Here is a 9830-nt window from a genome sequence, read left to right on the forward strand (position 1 = left end):
AAGCATCACGAAACTCCTCACAATCATAAATCTTACTCACATCATGTGGATTTCGTGTAGTCCCAAATCCAGCTAATAGTACAGCCTGTATTCCACCCATTTACGTTTAACTTAAATAACGTGGATAGTGGTTTAAATAGTTTCACCAAATGCTATTCCAGCTGTACACTTTACAGTTGGCGGCAATAGTTCCTGCTTTCTGGAAAAACCTATGTTCGATTAGAAGTTTTTTTTTAAAAATCAGGTGCTTTACCAAAAGGTCGAGATGTAATTTTTTGCAGCGTAAACATTTTAAGTAAGTTGATACAGCGTATATTAATCTGACTGCATTTTTTCTTTGAGTTTTTTATTCGCTTCATTTATTATTAAAGTGAAGAATTAACGAATAAATGGGAATATGTTAACAAGTGTTAATAGTGTATGGAAGAAACACAAAATATGAAAGGTTAAACCAATGTCCTTAACAAAAGAAAAAACAGGTGATACATGAACAAAATAAAATGCTGGTCTCTAACAATATAAAATAACTCTAACAGTGGTCTATGACAGAGTTGGATTAATTGTAATTTGTAACTGATGTAGTTAACTACAGGCTTTAATGTTAGAATAAAAATACACATATGGTTCGATAAACTACCAAGTAAAATGTTAATATTTCAACTACTTGAAAACAAAACTGTATAGACTAAAAACACAATTAAAATACATATCATGAAAACTCTGTGCCTTTGACAGATAAACCAAAGATTAAATTGTGTGCAGGTCGCAAAAATAAATCAAAGAGAAAAAAAGCAATTCGAAAAACATGGAAGAACCAATGTCAAAATATAAAGTGAAAGGAACGCGCTCATTAATTTTTTACTACTATTTTCACTACTTCTAAAAATAAAATTCTAGTTTCCATCTTATCGACGTTAGATAAAAATAGAAAAAGTGAAGCGAACATGTTTGGAGACCTCGGTTTTACTCAAATGGGTTGTTTTCGTAAGAAACTAGTTTCGAGTAGTCTGAAGTATCTTCACTCTCAGTAACAAGTCTCCACTTCTTATCATCAAAGTTGTAAGCAGAAATACGAACTGGACCATCCCACCTTAAAAATAACCTCAGCAATTAAGAAGTGTAACAGCGAGAATTGAGTTTAAAGGGAGAGAAATATTTCATTAAATTGAAATATATATTTTAAAGCAAAGTGCCAAATGCTTGGTGCTCATGTTGCCAGTGTGAATTTCTCTAGGTTTTAATTTGTAACTAAACAACCTTTTGGAACCACTTATAAAAAATGTTTACACATTTATTCTGTTTTTTGAAGTTATGAAAAGTAAATGCCTTGCACAGCAAAAAGTATAATTACGGGTTGTGTTAACAATCAAGTATTTACGATATAATTTCATAAACATTTACCACGTATGCGCCCCATATGATACGATGATTTCCCCGTGAGCAGCACAAGCATCACGAAACACACCAACGTTTTCGATTTAACTCACATCATGTGTTTCACCAGATTCAGGATCGTATTTTGACAACTGAAGGTTGTTGTTAACTAAAAAAACAACATATCTTCCAGTGACCGAAATACAAGGGATGCTTTGGATCTCGTTTGTAACGCACGTTTTCGCCATCGGTGAGATGCTAAAAACTTTTGGGCCTCCGAATGATCGTCTTACGTCCGGTTTGTTTACGTTTTGATGTCTTCTTTTGACCTATATCAGCGCTTCTCTAGCGTTGCGCCGTTAAAGGCTGCCAAGTGCGTCGCGGACAACGGGAAACATATGTACCAAAAAAAATCGGGCCGCTTCACTCGCCAGGTGCGCCCTTATACTTTTAATGTTATCGCGTTTTCTCAAAGTAGTTTTATTGCACTTTTCATTAGAAGTATGGATGGCGACGTGTGGACTCAAATTTTAAACGAAACAAACGTATTTTTCGCGCTTTGGGCCAACACTTTACTGCCTTCTTAAATTTAATTAAACACGCTTTTAAGTGCAAAAAAAGATCCGAGCCCCGCCTGATTCACAGTTGTTGTAAAATTTTAATAACACAATTCTTAGTTAACAACTTTCTGAGTTTGTTTTGGGCTGCGACTAGAAAAAGGTTCCCGACCCCTCATTGAGTAAAAAAGTATTGGTGCAGAAAATTGAATTTATCCTGGTAATAACATAACCTTGTGAAATAATGTATGTATATAAGAAATTAATCTTTTATGTTGAGCTAACAACAAATCTGGATTGCATCATGAGACTATATGTTGAATCGTTAGCAATTTTAACTGCAGTAAGGCATAATTTGCATCAGTGTGAGTAAACCTTAACGCAATTATTTTGTTTGTAAATTATATGTGCTGTTACCTACATGCCCTAATTTTTCAACTTAGGCACCTACGTCATTAATTTAGTTTAATATATACACATGATCACGTAAATTCCCATAGTGGATGTATGTTAGACAAACTAAAACAAGACTGAAAGCTCATCGAAATGAAAGTATATTGTTAGACAACGATTATTACAAAACTTTACCGTAAAGCATGATGAGGGGGCGATGGAATAATATGGAGCCCAAGGGGGCACTAGTGTAAATAAGGTTGGGAAACACTAATATACACGATAAAAGGGATTGCGCATTTCAAACTATTGTTCACTGCTTTGCAATAAGACCATAGGCCAACGTCGTCACATTTTTTAATATGTAATCTCGGCCAAATTAATCCAATTAAATTAACTTGTCCAAAAACATCTTGGTAATGTGGTTTTGTATTTTGATACGTCTTCAACCTAAAACTATCACAAAACAGTTCCACTGTAGGAAACTGTCACAAAACCACTGTAGGACGTTTTAAAGCTAACTTTATTGAACTGAAAATGTTCATACCTCCGAAATATTATCAATCCGACCCTGGAATGTCCAGTTAATTAGCCCCCCCCCCCATAGTTGTACGTAAGCCAGCATGGAAACTTCTGTGTATTAAACTTGCACAATAAAAGTAGCTTATTTTACGAACCACTACTACTGTAGCAGTTATGCATGTATGAGGTACAACAATAGCAATAATATGCAATGTAAACAAAAATGGGTTATCACAACATTTTTGACCACCAGCTAAAGTAAGTGGATTACACAATAAACTCACCCTCACAAACCACGTACAACTGATCTTCCATTGCCACAAGCTTTTCACAACCAACTGGTAATTGACGCATCTCTGTTGATGTTTCAGTAGCAGGGTCGTACTTCTCACATGTTAGGTTGTCATAAGCGTATAACATGTCTAAAAAAAGTAAAAAAGTGAATGGCATAAGGACAGTAATACAACTTCGTTACACAAAATATTTAAAAGATTTTTTGAAGACCTAGTTTTATAGTTTAAAGCAGGGCTTCCCAAACTTTTTCGCTCGCGACCCCTTTTAATCTCCTAAAATTTTTCGCGACCCATCACGGTTAAAATGATAAACAGTGCGAAATATGCATTTGTGATAATTATTGAAAGGCAGAAACTGAAAACAAGCTACAGATGCTCAAAGCTTACTACATTACGATTACACGATGGTAGCTTAATTATTGCAAACAAAACAAAAAAACAAACATAATAATTCAATGTGATGGGTGCGACTGCTTTCTGCTACAAAGCAAATCCAGCCTTGGCTTAATGTTTGTTAATGCTGGCCTCAAGGCGGTTTCAATGTTACTCAAGCTGGAACGGTATTTTGTTTTGATTGCTGTGAATGTTGAAAACGCTGACTCGCACAGATACGTCGAGACAAACGGTAGGAGTGCGGTTACTGCTGAGTCAGATAATGATGGATATTCCGCTTTAACGCTAAGCCAAAAAGTGTGAAGCTTTTTTCCAGAAAATTCAAGCCGCAACTTCGAGTCAGAAGATAGATGAGCAAGCTCTTCCTGAGATTTAAGAGTGAGGTGCTCGGTACTTTGTTTTTGCATTGCAAATGGGTTTTGGATCCAATCTAATTTGGTATTGTTCAATTCTGGAAGAAAATACTTCTGAAACTGTTTCAACAGATTTGACAAATGGTCGATTACAAGAGGCTTAATAACGTTTGATTCCACATCATTGTTAGCCAAAAACTCTTCTGTTGATGAGAACATTTCAAATGAATCAGTTTCAACCTTTTGTTTCCAGATGTTTAATTTTTTGATGAACGCTTCAATTTTAGATTTCAGTGTAAAAATATTGGTGTTTTCTCCTTGGAGGGACAAATTAAGTTCGTTCAGCTTTTCAAGCAAATCTGACAAATAGCATAATTTCAACAGCCAGCTGTCATTGCGAAGATAGCAGACCAAGTCTGAATTTTTTTCCGTTAAAAAAATCACGACTTCATTTTTCAACATTAATAGCCTTTTTAAAGCTTTGGCTTTTGAAAGACACCTTACTTCACGAGTGCACGACTCTTAATAAAGTTGATAATTTTCACAGCATTTTGCACAACAGCATTTAGATCAGGAGAATTTTTTTTAGCTACTAAGGCCTCTCGATGAATCAAACAGTGTGTAAAAGTAATAGGCGTATCACTCACAGCGCGCACTCGTGCATGAAACCCAGCTGTATGTCCTGTCATCGCAGCAGCTCCGTCAGTACACACACCAACACAGTCCGTCCAAAATAGCCCCACTTCCGTGAAAAAATCATCAACTTTTTGAAAAATATCCATCCCAGTAGTACGTTCATGCAATGGTTGACAAAACAGTAAATCCTCGTGAATGTCGTTATTGTAAATGTATCTAATATATGACAAAAGATATGCCATATTGGTAATGTCCGTCGACTCATCAAGTTGAATGGCAAATTTACGGCTTTCTTTAATTCGTAGAATGAGTTGCTCGCGTTGATCTTCGCTGATTTCGGAAATTCGCCTTGACACAGTATTGTTTGACAATGAAATTTTTCTCATTTCATTAGCCTCTTTTTTGCCGTGATCAATTGCGCTCATTTTAATTGCAGCTGGTAGAATTAGTTCTTCGCCGATGTTGTAAGGTTTCTTGCTTTTTGCAATCAACAAGGAAGCCTCAAACGATGCTCTTGTATACTTCCCTTCATTTACAAATTCACTTTCAAATGATTGTCTTTGTCTTTCCGATGTTCGCAGTAAGCGACGAAAAAACTCCACAGGCTTGTTGCTATGAGAATCATGCTTGGTTTGAAGATGTCGTTTCAACTTCGCAGGCTTAAGACTCTCACTTGCCAACACTTGATTGCAAATCAAACAAAATGGACGGTGTTCATTGTTTTCCGAAATGAAAGTGAAACCATATTGCAAAAAACTTTCGTTATACATTCTCTTTTTGGCATGACTAGCCTCGTTTTTCTCATTGAACTTGCGCTTTTTCAATGTGCAAGTCGCTGTTGTATCTGCCTCTACCGCTGCTTCAACACCATCTGCCGTAGGCTTATTACCCTTATCGTTCGATTTTTTTAACCAGCTATCCATTGATTATTTTTTTAATATTTAGCTACTAGCATGCACTGCTTTAGTTTAAACTGTGTTTTTAGTAACATTGCTAGCCTCCCGACCCGCAGAGTTATTGCGTCATAAACCGGCCACGTGATAACGTTCGTCCGCTGTCAATTACGAAGTCCCACTATTTAGTAACAGAGCTCAACTTATTTACGTAGAATATGTTTTGCGTAACTACACCAGTTTTAGCAACCGTGTTTCGAATTAAACTTCTGAAAACTTGGTATACCCTCTGCGACCCCTGAAGTTCGTTACGCGACCCCTTGCGGGGTCGCGACCCCCAGTTTGGGAAGCCCTGGTTTAAAGGTTATTGAAAAGTCAGTTCAGTTAAATTGACTATTCAAGAACTATGTGACAATATATATCGCCTACTTCAACTCGGTTCCGAATTAAATATGATTGACCAATAACCTTAAGGTTACACGAGAACAAGAAGGTAAACTTGTATGTGAAAATCCTTGTTGCATCTTACATACTCTTATAAAGATGTGCTATAATACGTCTTATATACCGTTTCAAAACCACCATTGTTAGGCAAATTATCAATTTTTTAAAATTAAAACTTTGAAAGCGAAGGTTTTTTAGATTTTAAAAAGATTTAAAAAAAAAGTTTGATCTCGATAAAAGCAAAGTTGCCGCCTATTAATTTAATGTTTTGAGGAAATTTATCTTTAAAGGTAGAAAACGCTTGGTTGAATCGCAAGCTATGACTGAAATATTGAAATGAATTTGACATAATATTGATACAGATCGAACCTAGAATCGGACGCGTGTCGATATTATCACTTTATATCGGTTATCGTCCCCAAATCGATATTATCGGGCATCACTGGACCAAAGTACGAGATCACGTGATGTACCAAGGTCTACAAAATATCACTTTTCTGTAATTTACAAAAAATATACTTCGCCCAGAGAAAATATACTTAAAAAATGAATAAATAAAAAAATAAAAAAGGAATCACTTAAACCTTTGCAAGAAGCGAGACCTATTGGAACTTCTTTGCAATGTTTCATTTGAACCCATTCGCTTTCCTTGTCATCAAGATTAAGTTTCTCAGGAACAATCCAGGTTTGGCTTCCATCATCCTCTGCATTTCCACCGAACACAAACATCACATCTGTGGACAGAAATGATACATATACTATTAAACATGTTAATACAAATGACTAGGCAGTTATTTTTTAAACTAAAAATTGAAAATTAGACAAATTTTAAGCTAAAAATTATTTTTTGCCAAACTTTTGACCTATTAGATACGTTCATTTAAACAACTTATTTTTGTGTAAAGCACTGCATTGGTTTATTGGCGTCGTCAACCACATGTTTTTTATGTTTGTCCTACATACAATAAATACTAGTCTAAGGTGAGATTCAAACTTGGCCAAATATGTAGGGCAGAATTAAGGTAGTGTACGTCTAAGGCTGTTTACTAGAGAAGGGCCTATAATTTGATTTATTTATCTACTCACACACAAGCCACATATTGACTCGATTCAGTCATTCGTTTTTAAGCAAAAACTGTACTGTACTTGTACTGGATCTGTCAGCCTTACAAAAACCTAACCGCAAAATATACAATGCCTACCTCCAATCACTGCAACTCCTACTTTCCTGCGTTTGTGTTTTATTGAAGGTTGGTTTTCCCAACGATTACATTGACATCTTAAATCCAACCTCATAACAGAGTTAGTTATCTTTCCATCTATTGAACCACCAACCATATACAAGTAGTTCTTGTACACAACAAAACTTGAAACCTGTCTTTCTTCATTTTGTTTCTTCTAAAAAAAACGAGAAATAAATAACAAAAGTAAAAACAGTAAAATTACGAAGATGAACGTTTAATTAGTTCCAGTGGGTAGGAATATTTACAAATTAAAACTTAACTCTTTATTAAAACTCACTTTGATTTTTTTTTCCATTCCTTCTTTAATATCTAACATTTTGACGATGTTTGAGTTTTTATTAACCACCAAAATACTGCTTAGTGGACCTTAAAGCATTTTAAATAAATAACCAAATAGTTATGTCAATTCAACAATGTGACTAAACAGGTACTTACGAGGTCCAAAATAATACTTTACATGTTTAAAGAATCTCTGTAGGCAATTGTTAAATTCTTGCAACAAATCCTTCAAATAAAGTATAATTAAAGTTTTAAGTTTTGTTCAAACATGTATTAAATGTTTATAATTTACACATTCGATATTGACATGCTTAGCGAAATTACCTCAAACGCAACGATGTAGTGTAACTCGGGTTGAAATTAAAGTATGCTCTAAAATGTTTTACTTTTGATACATTTTTGTTTTTTTTCTTTTGATATATTTTTTGTTTTCCAAACTTTGCAAATAGAACCAAATTACCTCATTTGCAACGTCAAACGAAAAAAATTCGTGGCTTAACAATTTTAAATCAATCAATTCAAAAAGTTGTGGAAATAAATGCTTCCTTTCTTCCAAGTCATGTTTGACCCAATTCACTGTGAATTGAAAAGCTTTTTCCTCTACTTTGGCCTAAAATCAAACAAATGGTAATTGCAAGAATTTAAAAACTAATACCAATTATTCTTACATCTTTAGATCTTGTTGCGATAAAGGATGTAAATGTGCTGAAATCCAAAGAGTTAATAGTTGAAATATCAGCAAGTTTGGTGAAGTTTTCTTCCAAATATTCGTCGCATCCTTCAAGCAAAGTGTCGATGTCAAACTTTTGCACTTTTAACCAAACTTGGACAGCATTGTTAAAATCAAGAGTTTCCAAAATAAAGTCGCAACAATATTCCTGTATTGCTGTAAATAAATCGAATACCGTTAAAAAAAGTTGTTCGTCGATAAACAAAATCAAATAAAACGAATATAAACGACCTATAAACGTTTTCCAACTAAAGGTTTCCGCTTTTTATTTACATGATGTTTTCATTTACAAGATTGTAAATGCTAAAGCTATATTACGTGTTTGGCGTGTAGCTCTTTTTATATTTCGCTTTATAGGATGTGCCATATAATTAATACCAAAAACTTCTTATAAATTGCATAATGTGTTAAAAACTGACAAAAAAACATCAGTTAAAATGTGTATGATGTCAAACTTCACTTTAAATGTAACATTAGAATAAAAAACGAAATTATAAACCTATTAAACCTGTTACATTATTTACATACGTTCGATCAACAGGTAATTTGCAGCAGTTAATATATCGAACACGTCATCAGTTGAAATGGTGATCTTGGCTGTATACACGAAATCAAAGATTCTGTTCAGTGTTTTTCCTTCGATTGAGTTCAACTCTACTAAGTCTTGATATTTTTCTTTCATCTAAAAAGAGACTTGCTTCATTATGTAGGGCCAAAAAATTTGCAATGTGTTGCTATCAAATTTTTGTTAAATACACTTTTGAATTTGTCCTAAATGTATCTCTTTTAATGAACTGAATTTCACTTACCTCACTATAAAAGAGCTTCTTAAAGTATTCAGATACTTGAGAAAGAACGATTTTGTGAGCGTGGAACTTTTCTTCTCCGCATTTTAGCTGAATGTCACAAGTTTTGCCTCCACTCAATCTATCACTGGTGCGTATAGAGAAAATAAAATATAATGGTTTATTGAGGTATATTGAAGTAAAATACGTATCTCACTACGTTACTACTGCTTGTACATTAAACCTAACAAAAACCAGTCAAATTTAGTGACAGAAATAGGTTTTAATAATAGACTTACAGGTTAAGTTTTTGCAAAATGTCGCTTGCTTGATTCTGTGCAAAGTATTCTTTCATTGTTCACAGTGATATTTTAGGGTTTTCTTTCGTTTTATTTCACAAAAAGAACTATCTTTGCCTAAATTTTAACAATTAATCTTTAAAACTTAACTTCACAACATTAATAATAACATAAAACGTCTAGCGGATAAAGCAATACGGATTGTAGGCAGATTTCGTGCAGATTTCGTGTTGTGTAGGCCTGGTGTTGATATGTTGGATTGGAGTTGCCACCAGATTTCGCATTTAAATTTGCGGCGGTAAAATAAGTTGTTTCTTAAGACCATTAAGTAATTTTACTAAAGAGAAGCCTCTTTTTAAAATGCAAGTCGCACGAGCCCAGTTTTGGACGTGCCACTTCGCACAATGAAAGTCTCACGCGCGGGACAATATAGCAAATATGAACGAATTCTGTATGAAAGTTTTTCTGCTGCTAGATGGCAGTCGTTAGCTACAAGGAGCTAAAACGCAAACTTCGGACAAAAATCGGTCTGAAACATGCCATAGGAAACCATAGGAAACCAAAAAAGAATAACGGCAAAAACAAGATATGTCCCGAAAATAAATTTTCGGCCCATTTAATTGTAGGCAGATTTC

General features: G+C 34.5%; 1 protein-coding gene across 2 annotated transcripts; it reads right to left on the reverse strand.

Annotated features, from left to right (window-relative positions):
- Positions 1-365: 365 nt before the first annotated feature.
- Positions 366-9397, reverse strand: LOC146165621 (kelch-like protein 20). Of its 2 annotated transcripts, XR_014494563.1 has the most exons (12): positions 9196-9394; positions 8921-9044; positions 8640-8793; positions 8050-8267; positions 7842-7991; positions 7538-7607; positions 7380-7468; positions 7061-7256; positions 6443-6592; positions 3131-3268; positions 1402-1543; positions 957-1090 (listed from the first exon to the last, which is right to left on the reverse strand). XR_014494563.1 is itself a non-coding variant. In XM_083382493.1 (11 exons), exons 1-11 carry the CDS (start codon positions 9249-9251, stop codon positions 993-995), a joined length of 1443 nt encoding a protein of 480 aa, XP_083238619.1. In that variant the 5' UTR covers positions 9252-9397; the 3' UTR covers positions 366-992. The 2 variants fall into 2 exon arrangements, 1 of the variants encoding a protein (XP_083238619.1); XM_083382493.1 differs by lacking the exon at positions 1402-1543 and having other exon boundaries at positions 366-1090; positions 9196-9397.
- Between the last annotated feature and the right edge of the window lie 433 nt (positions 9398-9830).

This window comes from Ascidiella aspersa, chromosome 2, assembly GCF_963924565.1.
Source record: "Ascidiella aspersa chromosome 2, kaAscAspe10.2, whole genome shotgun sequence".
Taxonomy (NCBI): domain Eukaryota; kingdom Metazoa; phylum Chordata; class Ascidiacea; order Phlebobranchia; family Ascidiidae; genus Ascidiella; species Ascidiella aspersa.

What these genes read in the sequence shown, in the direction of transcription:
- LOC146165621 (XM_083382493.1), bottom strand. Translation starts at nt 9,251, where the DNA reads ATGAAAGAATACTTTGCACAGAATCAAGCAAGCGACATTTTGCAAAAA. An exon ending in GAATGGAAAAAAAAATCAAA is followed by an intron (nt 7,257 to 7,379) that starts GTGAGTTTTAAT and finishes CGTTTTTTTTAG; the next exon opens with AAGAAACAAAATGAAGAAAG. An exon ending in GTTGTACGTGGTTTGTGAGG is followed by an intron (nt 1,091 to 3,130) that starts GTGAGTTTATTG and finishes GTTATTTTTAAG; the next exon opens with GTGGGATGGTCCAGTTCGTA.